The sequence below is a fragment of the Antechinus flavipes genome, chromosome 2 (genome assembly GCF_016432865.1).
Source record: "Antechinus flavipes isolate AdamAnt ecotype Samford, QLD, Australia chromosome 2, AdamAnt_v2, whole genome shotgun sequence".
In the NCBI taxonomy this organism is placed as follows: Eukaryota; Metazoa; Chordata; class Mammalia; order Dasyuromorphia; family Dasyuridae; genus Antechinus; species Antechinus flavipes.
The window spans coordinates 373300521-373318991 of record NC_067399.1 but is presented as its reverse complement, the minus strand read 5'-3'; the positions used below and the strand labels follow the sequence as shown (position 1 = coordinate 373318991).

At 32.9% G+C, this 18471-nt stretch overlaps 2 protein-coding genes across 10 annotated transcripts in view; one reads left to right on the top strand and one right to left on the bottom strand.

Moving 5' to 3' along the window:
- The window catches only part of WDR20 (WD repeat domain 20), an 85152-nt gene extending 73222 nt beyond the window's left edge, over positions 1–11930 (top strand). The window contains exons 4-5 of one of the 3 annotated variants that reach the window (XR_007950741.1): positions 8867–9009; positions 10330–11930. Coding sequence is in view for 2 of the 3 variants with exons in the window: in XM_051978338.1 (XP_051834298.1) it covers positions 10330–10383 (54 nt within the window). In the remaining variant the exon portion in view is untranslated. Of the gene's footprint in view, positions 1–917; positions 6472–8866; positions 9010–10329 lie in introns of those variants that run through there. The other 2 variants (XM_051978338.1, XM_051978339.1) reach the window with 2 other exon arrangements.
- Positions 7001–18471, bottom strand: part of MOK (MOK protein kinase) — a 94804-nt gene continuing 83333 nt past the window's right edge. For all 7 annotated transcript variants that reach the window (XM_051978342.1, XM_051978341.1, XM_051978347.1 and 4 more), the window contains 3 exons: positions 13883–18447; positions 12323–12384; positions 7001–7168 (listed from right to left, as the gene is read on the bottom strand). In XM_051978342.1, coding sequence (XP_051834302.1) covers positions 18367–18447 — 81 coding nt within the window. In that variant the 3' untranslated portion in view covers positions 7001–7168; positions 12323–12384; positions 13883–18366. The remainder of the gene's footprint in view (positions 7169–12322; positions 12385–13882; positions 18448–18471) is intronic.

Sequence of the window (18471 nt, the reverse complement as noted above, 5' to 3'; positions counted from 1 at the left end):
TTGTTGCAATAACTAATGAAGCTTTAATATCAGTATTGTTGGGATTTTTTAGTTTTAAAAAAAAATTTGTTTCACACAGCTTTGTTTTTTAGCTATTACAGTGGTCTTTATTATAGCTAAAGAACCTTACAGATACTTGATAATTGCAAAATACTTTGGGGTTGTCCACTATATTATGACATTATAAATAAAATGTATGAATGAATTATAAATGTAGAAAATTTTCAAGTCATTTTCCTACCTGAGCTTGAAAATCTGAATAAATCTTCCCCCAAAATTTTTTTTCATTTTAGATAAAATCAAAATCAAGACCTTTATTAATTGAATAGAAAAAAAAGCTATAAGCATTGTTAATACTACCTAGTTTGTGATTCAGAATTTTTAAGAGATTTGCTTTAAAAAAACTTGCCCAAATTATATCAAAAATACATCAAAATAATTTTCTATGCCTTTTATCAATGCAAAATCAAATACAGAGAAAGCTCTGATGATTTTTTAAAAAGTTTTCAATTGTGTTAGAAAGCAAGATTAATTCAGGAACTTTATATAAGTTCAGTGATAACAGATTTTGTTGAAAACTAATTTCACAAATCCAGACATGGATAATTAGATTCTCTTCAGCAAATCAAAAGCTGAAATTGAGACAATTTTATGTTTTTTTAAAAACTCTACAGGAGCTCTTTTCCTATGAGGATTCCTTCTATTTTCCTTCTCATAGCCTTGAATTTTTGCTTGACATCTTTTTCAAAATATACACTGTATTAGAAGTAGTTGCCTCCTTGAAAATCTAGAAAACATTTCCATTTTAGAAACTGATTTATAAATGAGAAAATGCCCATTTTCATGGACTTAATAAGCTATATAGACAATTATTTCTGTTATCTTGCTATGAAATGTTATCCACTCACTCTCAACAGACATAATTGAACTGGGCAGCACCTTGGGACCTCCATCCCTGAATGCTTCAATGCAGGAATTCCAAGCCTACACTCACACAAGTCACCATCAGAGGTACCACTGAGGTAAGGGAAGGCTAGCATGGAGAGAATAACCTTTCATAAAAATGAAATGCCCACTTTACATTCATTATTCAATTTCATAAAATTTCTAATGATACTGGGCCCAAACTTGGCAGTTGTTATATAATTCTCTTCTATTTGTCTCAAGTCCCAAGTTTCTTTGAAAAAGTGGCAAAACCCAAATTTGTCCCATCTTGAGAGGTGAAATGTTTGTTCTTGTGGTTTAAAATTGTAGCATTTATCAGAAACTATATGTTTGAAAAGCACACATCTTCTGTAGTGAATTCAGCCAACCAAACCAAGTGGCCCAGTTTCTATTGTGGCCTATATCGTATCAAAAAGGTATTCTCAGGTACATTGCTTCTAAGCCTAGGCCTTAATCAATCAATCAATAATTACTGTACACAGGTACAGAACTATAAGTATGGTTCCCTGATCAATTCAAGCTCAGATATTCAAGTTGCCACATTTATTTTCTTTCCACCATTTCAGTCACTGACAACCAACCATGTTTTCAGCTGGCATATTGAGTCTAGAAAAGCTGGCTTGTTGTCTTTAAAGTGGTTTTGAACATCTATCCTCCCTCCCAGTTCCCCCAATAGCACTTGTAGTTTAAGGATCTCTAATTTCATTGGTTTAGATCTTTCCACCAGCATGTCCCAGATATTAACTATCTTTTTATTGGATCTTTAAAAAACTGGTATAGCCAAAAGAATCACCACCTTGTAGCCAACCTTATGAGGACAATCTTGACTCAGCTGTTCCTCAGTAAATGCAGTTCACTACTAGACAATACAATTCAAAGCTTTCCTAATTTAGGACCCGGATTCCACTGCTGTAATCTTTGAAAACATAGCATCATTCTGGTAGGACTGTGGTAACCTGAATAAAACTGCCTTGGAAACTCTTAAGATAAAACGATCTTGAAATTGTTTGAAAAGATTTTATGAAATGAGAGGTGACAGTTCACATCTAAACCACAGGTAAATTTTTAACCATAGTAGTTTACAGCAACTAAGGAAGGCATGGAAGTGAAGAGATCATTAAAGTTTGTAAAAATTTTTGCGAAAAGATTTGGCAACTTTTTCTTTTCAGGGATAAGCTTTGGGTAGTATTAAAGTTATAATTTCAAAACTATTTCTTTAAATAGCCTTCCAGCATTGCTAACTAGCTTATCTTTGCTAAAAAGAAAAGTTTGAATCTGAGCAAATATTTAATTACCTCAATGTTTCATTTGAGAACACAAAAATTTCTGACAATATACTGAATTTGAATAGCTCTACTAGGGATTAGGTTAGGTGTGTGAAGGCAAAGTGGGAAAATGAGAATAGCACTGATCCTGGAATCCTGGAAGATCGGGATTTGAGTCCCAACTCTGCCATTTGGTGACTTTGTAAATGTCACTTTATTGAACTTCAGTTTTCTCTTCTATAAAAATGTAGGTAATATCCCACCCATCTTACTAGGCTAATGTGAAAAAAAGGCACTTTTTAAAAAGTTAGAAAAGACCAAAAATATTATGTGTGGCCTTGGTTAGCGTTAAAGAACTCAGTGATCAGTCAGTAAACTTGTTTCCTATCTATAAACTTTTTGGAATGGTGAGCTAAATAATTTAGTAGAGCTAAAATTTCTCATTTGCTGTTTTGGAGAATTCAGCCTTCTATGTTCAGTTTAGTTTATTAGATAACATGAAGAACACAAAAGATAGCAGAATATGGCCCTTACCTCAGTGACTTAAAATCTAGAAGGCAGGAGTAAACCATGTTCACAAATTAAAGCACATTCACTATTATCAGGTAAAAGTAATAAGGAATGTAAGAGAGAGAAAAAATGCTACAATTAGTAATAAAAATAGGATAACTTGGGGAAAGATGGCCTAACCTAAGTAATTTGGATTTTATTCACTGGCTATGGGTGAACATTGAGGTTTACTTAGTTTTTTTTTTTTTTTTTACTCAGATACTAAGTCTTCCATGAAGTCTTTCCATATCAGGAAAGGGCATATCAGCCCAGTTTGAAAGATTTACTTTGAGTACTTTATTCCAGTCACACTATTCTATGTATCATATGTGTGTTGCGTGTGTATGTATATTTTATAGCTAATATATAGGTACTATTATAGAAACCTTTCTCCATTACAATATAAGCTTAAGAACAAGGACTTGTTTTTCATTTTTATGTCTACAAAAGATGACTTTGCATGTGATAGTTTCATTACAAACATACTGAATTGAGAAGAGTGTGATCAGTATTTTAATATTCAGATGATGTAGGATTTCTTATGACTTGTCAAATTTTATAAAAGCATGTTTTTGCTTTGGTGGCTAAGCAAATTAGCTTTTTAACAATTCTAAAAAATATAAACTATGTAAAAGGGTTACCTTTTTGTACTTAAATGCAAGATTTTGATTTTCTAAATGGCATGTTTTATCAAATTTTATATCATTTGTTCCAATCTAAATGTGAACAAAATAGAGCATTTACCCAAATTGAGAAACGTGGATTCTGGTTCAGTTCACTTACCCTCTTTGGATCCCAGTTTTCCCATCCATAAAGTGAGGTCGTAGAGCTAGGTAATAACTGAGGGTCTTAAATTTAAATGTTTAGGATGCTGAGAGTCTTAGAGCACTAAGGCATCCCGCATTTCTAAATAGAAGCATCCATCTCCCAATGTAGTTCAAATTCAGTTAACCAGAACTCAGAGTTCTTAGTCTACTTTTAGATAACAGAATGAGCATATATTTGTTATAAAGCATATTTCAGAATAAGACTCATAGCCTGTATAAATTCACCCTAATTTCTTATGTCCTATAACTATATAATGTACATTGAGTAAGTACTTACAAGTAGAATAGTTGTCCTCAAAGGACATGCCACAAGTTCTGCTTAATTGTTTTTAAGTAACTTAAGCAGTTTTAAGCAGTTTAATTGTTCCTTCCATAATCCCCAGTCCCCAACCTTAGCCCCACCCAGCCTGTTCTTTCCAGCTTGTGAAAGGAGGTACCAAGCCACAGACTTACATTTTGAGTCCTGGGAAGTTCAAGAGGAGGTTTGAGGGGGTGAGAAAGGAGAAAAGCAGAAGAATCCCAAGAGATTTCCACTGACTGGCACCTTTTTTTTGCCAACTTATATTAATGTGCCACAGTAGTTTAGAATGATAGCCTTGAAATCCTGCAAGATCCTTAATATACAAGAAATATTAGTAGCACCAGAGTTCCACAGGGATAAATAATATAGCGGAATGATCATTGAGCAATGAGGTGATTTTTTTCTACTATTGTTATTAATACATTTTAGGACACCATATGGATGAGTGTCCTAATTTATTTGGGCCTTATATTTCTAATCCCAAACTGAGGATGTAGGACTGTGGTCTTAGTATTTTTTACTAAATCAAGTATGACTTTTCAAAGATTTTCAACAAGGAAATTTTCTGCTTAACTTTCAATAAAGAGAACATCTCATAGTATTTTGATTTAAGATTTTCCTGTATTTAACATCTGAATTTTAATAGATCACTTTAGTATTTTTAAAGATTGAGATTTTATTTTTAATAGTTTTAAGATAGTTTTCAACACTTACCCTGCAAAACCTTGTATTCCAAACTTTTCTCCCTCCCTTCCTCTCAACCCTTCTCCTAGACACTAAGCAATCCAATTAAATCCAGTTAAATGTGTGCAATTCTAAACATATTTCCACATTTATCAGAGCATTTATTTTTGAATGACTCAGAATCTCCCTTAAGATACATTTACAATTCATTATTAAGCTGTACTCATTACTTTAATAGCTGTTTGGGGGGTGGGGGGAATTACTGAATAGAAAGGGCCTCAATCATAGAATGTTAAAACTGGGAGAAACTTAAAGCATCAAACCTGACTTACAGGTCGGGAAACTGAGGTCCAGAGAGCTATTAGTAAGTCAGTACAAGGGACAAATTGTTAGCTAAAAAAATGAAGCAAAATACATAAAGACAAGTTGCCCTCTGATCCTGCCCTAAGATAGAAATCTTATATAATTTATAATTACCAAATTCTCATGTAATATTTAGCTAATAATTAAGTGTGCCTCAAAGTCAAGCCTATATTTTCACACACTGCATAGTTAACTAAAACTACTCTCAAGGACCTTGTTCCATCAAACTTATAAATATATAAGCATATATAATATATACATACATATACTTGTGTATGTTACTGGGTTACTTGACAAAGGTTAGGGAGGCAGGGTCATTCCCTGGATCGTTTCCAGGATCTAGGTCCAAAGCAAGGTATTCTTTGTGTGTTTCACATGTAATAGATATGGAAAATGGTTTCTAAATATATATTTTTAAATTTTAATGTTATGTACTTTGATTAAATTTTTCTTTTCTGCTAAACTATTTTTACCAATTCAATTTTCTTAAGATTTAACTAACTTGCTGCAGCTCATTATTAATCAACAAGCATTTATTAAGAGTCATCTGTGTTCTAGGCACTGCCCTAAGTGCTGGAGATAAAAATACAAAAGAGTTCCTGGCCCATAAGAACTTGAATTCTGAAGCTTAAGGGGGAAGTGACTTGCTCATGATCACACACTTCTAAGCTTCTGGACTTCTAACTCTGAGGACACAATGCTTCTCTCCATATGCATGCTGTAGATCAAATGACATTCATTCTTGTCCATATAGAGCCTAACCTGCTTTATTTACAGTCTTCTCTTCATTCCCTAGGTTCTAAGCCTATATTTCATTACCTTTCAGGAATCCATATGACGTAACTGATGTTTGCCATGAAAATTACTTTAAACGTGCTCACCAAAAGTTGAAATGTGTGCTTGAGACAAATGATAGGTTGATATATTTTACCACTTTTTCCTACCTGTCTTTAGGGGGAAATATAATCTTGATAATCCATTTTCAGCTTTATCATTGATTTTCACCTTGAAATCATGTTAGGGATTCAGTTTCAACATCATGTCTTCATTTTTTTTTGTTTGTTTTATTTTCAGCTGACACTTTAAAATACATTTATATTACTATAATTTTGTCATTTTGAATTTCTGCTGTTTTATTCATTAGGATTAGTTATCACACAAATAGTACTAGTGGTTTTATCACAATTTTTCTATGTACTTTCTTTTCAATTTAGAATGTATGCATAGAGACACACTTATAATTTACATAAATTTATGCTGTATCACATAAAGAAAAGTGAATAAACTCTTTATAGAATCTTTTGAGAGAACCTCAAAAGTCAACCTAAACCAATAACTTGAGCTTATATTTTGAAAACTTTCAGTGAATGGATACTCTTTGAACATCGCAGGTTTTGCCATTTCATACATACCAAAAAAAAAAAAAAAAAAATTAAAGCAATGATCGTGTGAGAATGTTTTCAAGTCAAGTCTGTCTCATGTCTTACCTTTCTGAACCCGTTTCTGCATTCATTAAATAAAAAAACTGAAATTTGTACTATCTACCTCATTATTATAAGGATTACAATGAAATTATGGTTGTATATTGCTTTGTAACCATAAAACATGAAAATAGCAGTTATTGGTCTTAAGCCTATGTTAACTTGAAATATGGCATGATATTAATGGTTGGCATAGGAGCCAATTAAATTGGTACACTACCAGACAGAGTAAGAGCCAGTTAGACATTGATTCAAATTCCCATCTCAGACCATAGCTTTGTGACTCTGAATAAGTCACTTAACATCTCTTAGGGTCTCAGTAATCTCATCTGAAAGGGTTGAAATCAGTGCCCTCTAAAGCCCTTCCCAACTCTAAATCTATAAATTTGTGACCAGGGTTTAAGCCTTGCCTCTGAAATAGTGCAACTCTAGAAATACTAATTTATAGACAAGTTGCTGTTCTGGATCTGCATTCATCAAAGTTTCTTCAATCAAAGTTCCACGTATAAAATCCTAGCTCTGAACCAAAACTAAATAATAAAAATATTTTATTAAATTCTTCATGCTAAAATAGGATAGGTACAGTATTATTATTCTTATTTTTATTCTCAATATTTCAAATATCCAGGATCTTATTTGGAGTTTAGGGGATTTTTTTCTCTAACATCTAAAATTTTAAATATAAGTATGTTTATTGGTATTTTGTTTCTCTTTGCCTGCTCTCCAGTAGAATCCTTTTGGAATCTTTTCTCCCTGTAAGGAAAAAAATTACCAATTGATAACCTATATCTATAAATTACAAATTAATTAAATCTTTATGTCTACACATATTAAGCTCACTCCCTGGCCTTTTATATTAAAAGTAACTGCAATTTAAGATTACATTAAATGCATTTGAAAAATATATAGATACATTCTAAAAATGAAACACACTGTCATTGTTTTAACAGATTAATCAACAAATTGGTTAACCTCTGGACCCCAGTAAAGTCAGATTGAATCTCTGAAGTCCTTTCCAGAGCTAACCTTAGCTCTGCCCAAGGTGGAAAATAAAGTGCTGGAGTCAGGGAGAATGAGGTCAAATCCTGGGTTAGACCCTTGTAGTTATATCAACCTTGGCTTTTATTATCCTAATCTATAAAATGCATAACACAAACCTCACCAAATTGTTGTGAAGATCAAATGACTGATTATATGTATTCTGCAAAGCTATACTGATTAGTGCTCATCATCACCACCACCACCACCTCTGGAATACCTTTTGTACTTATTTCTGTAGTATTTTCTTCAAAAAACTCTGAAGTCAGATATGAAACTATATGATCTCTATGTTATAGTAATATGCTGAGAAAGATTACATGATATGATCATGAGGTACACAAATAATGGAGGCAGAATTTAAATCCAGGTCTCATTCTTAAATTTCAGGGAGGGAATAATGCAACTATGCAGCCACTGACCAAGCCCTTGGGTGCCCATTTGTCCCTCAGTAAAACAGTAATTTTTCTCTCAGAGCAGTAAGGATAAGTGATAAAGTATGCAAGTATTCTAGTTTCTTAGGAGGAAGGTACTTTGTGCATTGAAGGTAGACACAAAACACAGTTCCAAGCAGGGAAGAAGCTGGGTGTGGGCAATACTTCTGTCCTACAATGATAGGGCCCTAATGGAGAATGTTAACACAATGGTATTTTTTAAATGTTGGGTGGGCAGTGGGTGGAACCTTTCTTCCTGAAGAAACAGACTTCATTTGCTTGGAAGAGAGATAATGAGGAAGATCATCAAGTACAACTTAAACACAGTTTGAGGAGGCAGGATGAGAGCAGAAAGTCTATTTCACAGTGACTCACTTTTCCATCAGAAGAGTCGATTATGTTTTGACAGTTTGCTCATTTTTATTTCAGGAATGAGACTTAACTACATGCTATTTATTATTTCATAAGGTATTCCTTATTCCACAGACATCTTGTAGGATTTCTTAATCAGATATTTCTTTTGGAGCTTGTCTGAGGCTATTTTGTTTGTGCAAATCATGCAATTCTCTGATTCGATTGCATTGAATACTTAAAATCATTTTTCCACAGGCTTCTAAAGATCACTTCCAATTCTGAGATTCATATGGGAGATTATGTGTATATATGTGTGTGTATATATCTATATATACATATGTATGTGTATGTATATATATAATGCATATATAAACAGGAAATTCAGAAAATTTAATTTTCTGCATCACTTCTAGAAGCCAACCAATATTCTCTAGGCTTGTTGGGGAACTAGAAAATGCAATTTTCTTTATCCACCTATCCTGATAGATTTCATCACATCTGACTTGGTGGATCTGAGTTAGCAGTAAAAAGTTTAGTTGGGCTAGGTTTTGAGACTCATTACCACCAATCCAGAAATGTGTTCTTTTGGTTTAGAAGTCAGAACAGGGTTCTTTCCTTTTCTCAGTAGTGGTTCCTGGGTTCTTGGATCTGAGAGGAAAAGAGCTCCTATAGATTCTGAAGAGGTGTCAAATTCTACATTCCAATTGGTATTTGCTTCCTGGTCTTGTCTAGATTAAAGGATCTAAGTTACAGGAACCTAACTTTAAGGTAAGAAATAATCTGTACATAAAATTATTTAACTGGTAGCATAACTATAGTCCCACTGGTTACCTAGAACAAAGTGCATGTAACTTTGTCAATAAATGTTGAACAGATTTAGATAGCCATTTTACTTGCTACAAATCCCAAATGTGAGAAATAAGTACTATATCTGGCACACTTTTTTAGTATTAGCTTGTAAACAATTCTTAAACTTTTCAGGCTGGCTTTAAAAATAATTGAGTTTATGTGCCTACAATGGAAAATTCAGAATTTGGTATTATGCTCTTGTAAAAGTAAAGCATTCTATTCAGTGAATGTAGGATTAAGATCTAACTGTACATATCCCTAAATAGTAATAGCCATTTATTTTGGAAAAAATTAAACATGCTTAAGTTTATGTAAGATGGTACCCACTTGAAGTTAAAGAAGCCCAATATATATTGAGTCTCATTTTCTTTCTGCCATAAAGTAACATGATTTATGTTGAACCTTTTAGAGCAACACACTGCTGCTGGGATGCAGGAGTTTCAGACATTCTGTTAGTATTGTTCCAAAAATCCCACCCTTTATTCTAACCTTTAATGCTCTTAATGTTTTAGTGGTTAGCAGTGGCTTTTGAACTCAGTGTCCAATTTTTACATTCACTAAAGCCTCATTTATTCTACCCAGGAACAACCACTTTGTTGTTCTGTAATTCAACAAATTCTTTTCTCTGCCTCCTCCCCGCTCCATCTCCTCAATCCCCAAATCCATGTAATTATTTGCTACATACTGAAATACAGTTAAATAGTATTCTCCCTTTTATAAGAGTTTAAAAGTTGTCTGAAATTGCCTCTATTTCACATTATCCCATTCAGTTGTGCAAGTTATTTATGAACTATAACTATCAAATATGTCTCACCTCACTCACTGGATAGTGTACTACTAGTGAAGAGGAAATAAATGGCTTATTTTGGAGGACAAAAGCCTAACAAATAATCCTATTAGTAGGACATATATTTCTTTCACAGGTCTTATTCTAACTTCCTTCCAAAAAGATGAGCAATTTCTTTCCTTTTCCCCAGGGAAAATACATCTAAAATATTAGATATGCATGGATTTGGGGGCTCAATAAATTTTGCTTTATGTTACTTAGTAATTAATAATGTAATTAAATGTCTGTAAGAGCGTAATTTGATGAAAAATATTGAATTACATGATAAAACAGTGGTTACCAAATAAAACTGATCTACTGATTAAAATGATGGAAATAACTATTAATGTAAATAAATGTGTTCTTAGATGTCAGCTCTTTTGCTGGATTAATGTAAACTGCTTTGTTTGCAGGGTTTATTGTCATCCCAAAACCAGGCCAATTCTCCAAGTGGAACTGTAGTATAGTCATCCCACTACACTGCGAACAAAACTCACTCCAGGACAAGGAGTAATGACAAAGGCACTGACAAGGGCACCAAGAGCTGCTCTCTTCATCCACAGAGCATCGACTTTTCTAACATGGCCGAATGTAAACCTGGAATCTGGGAATCATAGTGTGGTACAGAAGAATAATATCATAGGTCCTTTTTTCCAGTATTGTTTCCTTAGCTGCTTACCCAAAGAATTTTCTATTTTAAAGTAATTCTTTTGGTATTGCAGTTAAAAGGAGATACTAGGTTTTCTTTTTAAAGTTCAATGTAATTAAAACATGTATGTATGTATGTATATATGCATATATATAACATACACACATTATGTATGTACACACATATATATATGAAAAATATACATATATATATACATACATAGCATAAAATAAACTGTTTCTTGGGCAAAAATACCCTCAAGTTCAGTTATTATAAAATAGTACTTAACCATTGTTTGTTTTTTGCACTGATTTTTTTTATACTTGAGGTGGTAAGACAACCTAGTAATGCACTCAGAGAGTCATTTTTCTGACTTCAATATATAATTCAGGAAGATGGATGCTGCAATTATAGATTTGTTTTAAAATTGCACTTAAGATAGTTTAATGCTAGTAGAGTACTTTAAATATGGGTAAATGGACTTCCCAGCAATTGTAAGTTGTGGAGATAAATCCTTTGTATCTATCAAACTTTTATTTTAATAACAATATTTCTAATTGCAATCAGCTCTGTATTATATGTATAAATGTAATTCAGTGATTGGGGGAAATGGCTTTCATCTAGTAATTTTCATCATCAGTTAAGAGTATTTCTAACTCAGAAAAACATTAATATTAAACTATTTTAAATATGAAGCTTGTTTATTTTCTGTTAAATTGGCTCAATTTTGATGTAATCAATCAGTCTTTACTTGAATTAAATATTTCATTAGTAATCATTTTTATTCCCTGAACATCCTATCCTCTCCAGGCCTTTAAATTTCAGTTTCCCTACGGTTATTTATGAGAATTACCAATTTTATACTGAGTTTATTCTCTAGAATTTCCTTCTTTTCTCTTCTACAAGGATGACTTTTTTAAAGGCCTTTGGGTGTGATGACATGAAATCTTCACAAAGGTGGTGGTTTTTTAAGCTTACCATTCAATTCCTTTGTCTAACTACACTAATCTTTTTGTGCAAAGATCTATAATCGTAGTTAACTATACATGTCTTACGAGGTAAAAAGTAAAAATTAGATTACCATCTATAAAGTCAATTTGCATTTGGAAATCTTAGAGAAATCTAAGATTAAGGATTAAGTATAAAGGTGCTTTTTCATACTGATCAGTCAAAATGTAAGATGATCCAAGCTGTCTGTTTCTCAGGTCTAATTTTTTTCTTTTAAATCAATTAAGTTACATACAAATGACCCTTTATCTCAGGTTCTCTCCAACATATTTGTATAATATCCTCCAGCAAAACTGTCATTCTAGCGATTGCCAAGTAGAAAAATATTTCTCATTAAAAAAGTCATATACAATTTTACCTTTTTGGGTGTTTATTTGATGAAACTATAAACCATTAAAAAAAAAACATATAAAATAAGTATTTCATGTGATGTTACTTATGATCATTTATCACCCTAAGTGAAAGTTTAAAATTCCTAAAAAAGATAAGGATTTAATTAACTTAAAAGTACAGGATTTGTGCTGTTTTCCTTAAAATATGAAATCGGATCCATGTAATTGTTTCATTGACTTATTGTCACACTAGATCTTAAGGGTTTGGGATGATGGCTTCTAAGCCTATCTTTATCAACTAAGTACCCTGATGCTCCTGATGAATCAAAAAGGAAAAAAAAAATTTGACTAAATCACCCTTTAGAAATATACAGACTAAATAGTGGCTGAGGAAGCTCACCCTACTGCTCACCTCACCTGTGGATAACTTGGATTTCCATTTCCAGTGAGTAAACTGGTCACTTTTAGTCCTGGGATGTCTGCAAAAAAGCAGATTATAGTTATCTTACTGAAGATCAAGTCTGAAAATCAAGAGATTGGATCTAGATTCTAGATATTTAAAACTTGAGCATCATCATTTATTGTGCAAACATCAGAAAGAAGGCTACATAAATTTTAATGTATGTGGCACTTTCAGTCAAAGCACTTGCAGGTTTTGTTTTACAGATGAAATAATCAGAGGTGCATCTCCGTTGCTACAATATTTACTACATGTTATGGACAAGAGCTACATGAAAGATATAAGAAGAATATCTCTCATAGTTATTTGGCATTTCCTAGTTTATATCACAACAAATAGTCCTTGATATCCTTTGACACAAGCACAGCCACTATAAGAAGCATAAAGTCACCAACAACTTAAAAACAAAATCATGACTTCCTGACTCTAGGCCCAGCACTCTACTGAACTCCTGCATATATAACAGTAGGACACATGCCTACAATATTAAATCTGATCCAAATAAATTTTAGTCAAGAGGTAAAAAAGAATTACTCCTGGTCATTAACATAAATATTCTTATAAATGTATTGTTCACATCTAGATTTAACACTATGGGAATTAGAATGGGGGAACACTAACACTGAGGAAAATTATACCTATTTTTTAAGGTTGGTAGAATCTTAGAATAATTTTTCTAAAATTTAAGACTGTGTTCTTTTGATCCTAGATCAGTTGCTCAGGGATTCAAGTTTGAGTTAATTTGCTTTAGAATAAAACACAAGCTTTTGGTTGCTTTGGGAATTTTTATAAATGATTAATAATCCACTATTTTGTTTTTTCCAAGAGATAAACTTCATTTTTTCTTATGTACAACCTCTCCTTTTGGAACCTGGCAAAGACCCATTGATCTCACTATAGAATCCTGGAATTGGTCTCATTTCTAAAAATAGGTTAGGTGAATATAACTACTGAGGATAGGGGAAGTGAAACAGTACAAAGGCAATATATAACACTGGGTTCTATTCCTAGACAAGTTATTCATTCATCCACTGCAATTTTTTTACTTCCATTTTTTTTTCCACCTCTCAAGTGAGGGGGTAAAACAAAATGATTCCTTCCAGACTAACAAATATTTTGTGAATTGAGGGATCTTTTTATTCCATAATTGAACAGAGAAGCAACATGACATATACTTAGTACTTAGGATTTGGATCTGGGATCCCAGATTTATTTCTCTCATATTCCTAGACCTCATTTTCTTCCTGTCTGAGGGAGTTAATGCTCGATTTTGCTTTCATTTGTAAATCCTGTAATCATAAATCCATGGAAGGATTTCATTAGGTTACTTTAAAGGTGCCAATAAAGTTCAATGAACAGAAGAATGGGAAAACCTGTTTTGGTCTGAATTTTGCTAACCAATGATCCTGTTGGTAGTTTCTGTTTGTTATTGCAAATTACCTTAGAGAAGTGACATATTGCTAGCAAGTGTGTAGATCAGTTGTCAAGCCAAAATGAGGAAGGAAACATCCACTTACCAAATGCATGCCAGAGGAGAACCGAGTAAGTGCTGGTGTTTTCCTTGCTTCAAGCCAGCACCATCTCATTTGAAGCATCATTTTGTCATACAAGAGAGCCCTTAGTTGGCATCTGGAATATGAGTAAGGTATCATAATGAACCATTTAAAGATATTCTTTGACAAAACAATTACTGTTTACCTTCTACAGCTTTAAGAGTTTGCTTCTTGCAGGGGGGAGTTGTTCTACCTCTGTAATTTTTTCCTACTTATCTTTTGAAGATGAAGAAAGAGTAAACCAGTTTTGCCCACGCCTGTTTCTTGGACATCAGCATCTGCAAATTTACAACATTTTGATTTGATTTCTACAGACAGTGCTACAGATCTTTATGAAAGTTTTGCACACCATTGCTTATATCAAGGGTTCTTAACCTTTTTTTGTGTGTTGGACTACATTTTGCAGGTTGATCTTCACAAAATAATGTTTTTAAATAAGTGAAGAAAATGTTAACTTCAGTTAGAAATTAATGAAAATTTTAAAAATTATTTTTCCCAACCAGCTTCATGACCCCAGATTAAAAACCCCTTATATCATTTTATAAAGGATGAGAATTAATCAAGTGTTTATTAATCACCTCCCACATGACAGATATCATATTAGGTTTTGGTTTGATAAATGTAATACTTGAATAGTTCAAATGATATTCTGAGACTGACCAACCTTGGGACAAATTAACATAAATTACATTCTAAAGAATTCAGCTGTCTTTAAATTCAAAGCAGTATGGATTTGAAGAGGATCTGAGTTCAAATTCTAGCTTTAACATTTAGTAACCATGCTCACTAAAGTCACTTACCCTTTATGGGCCCCAATTTCCTCATCTATAAAATGAGAGGGTGGAACTAGGTGACTTCTGAAGTCCCTTCAAGCATGATATCTAAGAGACCATGTGAGTAATGTTCCTCTCTGCTGCTACTGGTCAGGATCCATAATTAACTCTTCAAACCTACCCATGCATAGCAATCTAAGATTTACACTTTTTATTTAAAATGACTAGTTCTAATTAGGTTGAAAAATAGATACTATGGTTGAATAAAAATAAAAAGATCAAGTATTTGAGTCCTTTAACATAGATTAGCTATGTGATTCTTTATACCTCTTTATACTTCAATTTACCAATCTGTAAAATAAAATTACTAATAAATTACATTAGATTACAAGGTCATAAAGAAAATACTTTACAAATCTACAGAAATGTAGATGATACAGTGGATAGTAATTGAGAAAACCTAAGTTAAAAATCTGGTTCTGGACAAGTCAATTAACTTCTGATTGCCTCAGTTTCCTTAACTGTAAAATAAGGATTATAAAAGCACCTACTTTCCAGGATAATCATGAGGATGAAGTGAGATATTATTTACAAAGCATTTTTGTAAACCTTAAAGCATTAGCAAGCTAGTAATAATAATAGTATTTATGGAAAAAAACTGAGATTTTTCCCCTTTATTACACGTGGCTTGGAATATTGAAGGCCTGATAAAAAGAGGGTCCTCTCTCTTCCTCTCTTTCCCCTCATGTATTATTTTCACACTAAAAAATTAAAAAAAAATACTTGACTATAATTCTAGAAAATGAAAAGGTTATTTCTTGCTCTGGTTCCATGTACTAGAAAATAGGATCTTGGACCCAAATATGTACAAGCTTTAAAACACCCTAAGTTGTTTAATGAAACTAAGGTGGTGAAAAATTATTTCACTATAACTCACAAAACAACGCACTGCACTTCACTTCATCAAGAGCTACTGTCACCTCGATCACTGGCTGCCAAAACACTGATTTAGCACTTTTTTGCAAATTTTTAATTTGCAAGCCATTTTATATAATCTCATTTGTATCTCTCAACAACCCTTGGAGACAGGAATTGCAACTATCCCCATTTTACAGATGAGGAAACAAAGACTAAGAGAAGTTAGGTACTTTCCCAAGATCACAAAGCTATTAAATGTCAGGACTCATTCTGAGTCCTGATTCAAATCCTGATTCTCAAAGCCTAGCACATCATCCACTATACCATACACCATGCTCATTCTTGAACATCCTTAATTTTTCAAAATAGAATATATGGTCATTTTAACTATATTTTAAAAAATTGTTCTCAGGCTCCCCCACTGTTACTGCTAAATTTCAAATAAATGTTATGGAAAATATGAGTTTGTATCTCCATCCAAATTAAAAGGGGGTTAAAAATACTCAGATGCATGATTTCAATAAGCTCTTCTTCATACATGACAAATATAGTTTATGCTGCTCTTGGATATGGTATCTATAATAGTTTTAAATTCCTGTTGATGGTATATATAAATTCTTTGTATATAAACCTGGTTCCCTTTCAACATTCACTAAAAGTTTTCCTAACTATAAGTTTGAAATTGGGAATCCTTGTTCTTAGAGCAAAACTAACACAAGCCCTTGGCTCTGCAGAGCATAAGAGACAAAATAAAATGAATTTATCCTGTTTCGTTGTCCCTCTGCTTTCAATTAATCAGATAACTAACAAAACTTTTTGCATTATGCAAAAATAAGCATTAATCTAAAACCAGGGTTAAAACTGACTTCTGTGTCATCCAGTGTCAAAACTGATTTTTTTTCCCTCTTGACATAATTTAAATTCTAGTTGTTATCAAACTTTCTTGCCAGTGTTTTAATCTACTGAGAATCTCCATATAAGCAAATTACTCATGGATTGGGTTTTAAAGTACTATGGAAAAGTAATATACCTATAATTTGGATTAATATAAAAGGGCTGGATGGAGAACCTAGGAAATGAAGAGACAAAATGAGAACAAATTTAAATTTTAGAAATTTCTTATGGAAAAAAAATTCATGTACATATCCCAATAGAAAAATATTAGGAGACAACTGAATCAATTAACATTCTTATCCAGTGATTTGGCCAAAACAATCATTGGTGAGGGGAAAAGCACTAGCCAGGTAGTTAGAAGACCTCCATTTATGCCAAGTCATTGAAATGGAGATAAAACATTTACTTCAATGTAGGGTTGCGAGGAAAGTGCTATGTAAACTCTAATCTGTTTTATAAACACGTTATTGCTATTGTAACAAGTTGCCACTATTCTTTATAATGGAACTTTAAATTTGAGGAGAAAGAATGTTTCATATCAGGCTTATTGGTGCCTGATACTGTAAGAAACAGCAATCAAATCCTGGCTTCCATTGAGGCAGTTAAGAAACAAGGGAGAAAACACAACCTGTATAGTATTCCCCACCCCCCTCAATGTAATTTCACAGCAGTGTCACTGATAGTCATAATCAACAAGCAGTATCATTCAGCTACTCACCTGAACTATTAACCTAATGATTCTTTGCATTAGATCCCAATGTTACCTCCCTAAGCATAAGCCCACTTGGTCCTCATCACAACTCACTAGGATGGCAGGCTTGGTCTACCTGAATTATGATTTGTTTGTTTTTAAAGAGAGATGAGCTATAAAGGAAGAAAAGCATTTTATCTTTAATTTAGGAGTTTTCAGTTTGAGATCAATATGAAAAAGTTTACTCTATGTTGTACACAAAGTTGGACGACTGGCATCTTCAGAGAAGGGACCTAAATTCATTTCTAATGATTACATCAATGAACTTACCCAAATGTTGCAGAATTGAGTCCTTAGCAGAAAACAATTCATATTTCCATGATAAAGTTTTTTTTTTTATTTATTCCTTTAATATATAAAATAAAACAAAATTAAGCATTGTTAAAGTCCTTGTGACTGTCACATTTCATTACTACCAAAAGCTATAAAATAAGGTTTAAAAGGGATTCACAAAGACACAGGTTTATCTTTAGAATTTAAAAAATAGCATAGCTTATTCTTTAATATCAATCACTTGTTTGCAATAACATAATCCATAAACATTCACACAAGAGCTTTGTAGCTTTTCAAATATTACTGTTGGTAATGTTCTAAAAGTTTAACATTTTCAAACAAATGAAGTTATTAATGCACAGAGCTCACAGTTCAAGAAGACCAAGATATAAACACCACAATATAAAAACCTTGTTTACCTGTTTTGACTTTTGTATAAAAAAATTACAAAATGCCCTCCTCCCTCCAAAAAAAAAAGTCTTAACCCCACTAAAATGAAATAAAAACCCTAGAATTTGATGCTTTTCACAAATCCATTCAAATGGAAAATACAGTACATGCATTTAGACGGTGCAAATACAAAGTGCATTTCTGATCTGCTAAACATTTGACATCTTTTCAGGAAAGCTACAAGTGCTGACTAGACATAGCCCTTAACCATCTCGTGCCTATATCGTGAAGGTCCTAGAACACTTCAGGGAGCCTCCAGGTAAGGCACTGTAACTTGTCTGCTCCCCAAAGCCCCTCTGTTACATCCCAGAAGCACAGTTGATTCCGTTTCTCTGCTTCCATTCACTTCTGGTTTTGTAATCCATGTATCTGGAAATAAGACAAGCTGTTCAGTATCCTCCACTTTTTCTTTCTATCGTGGGCAAACGATATTGTTTCATGTTAGACTTAATGTCCTTCTGTGTATCTGTCTGTTAAAGAAATTATAGACACAT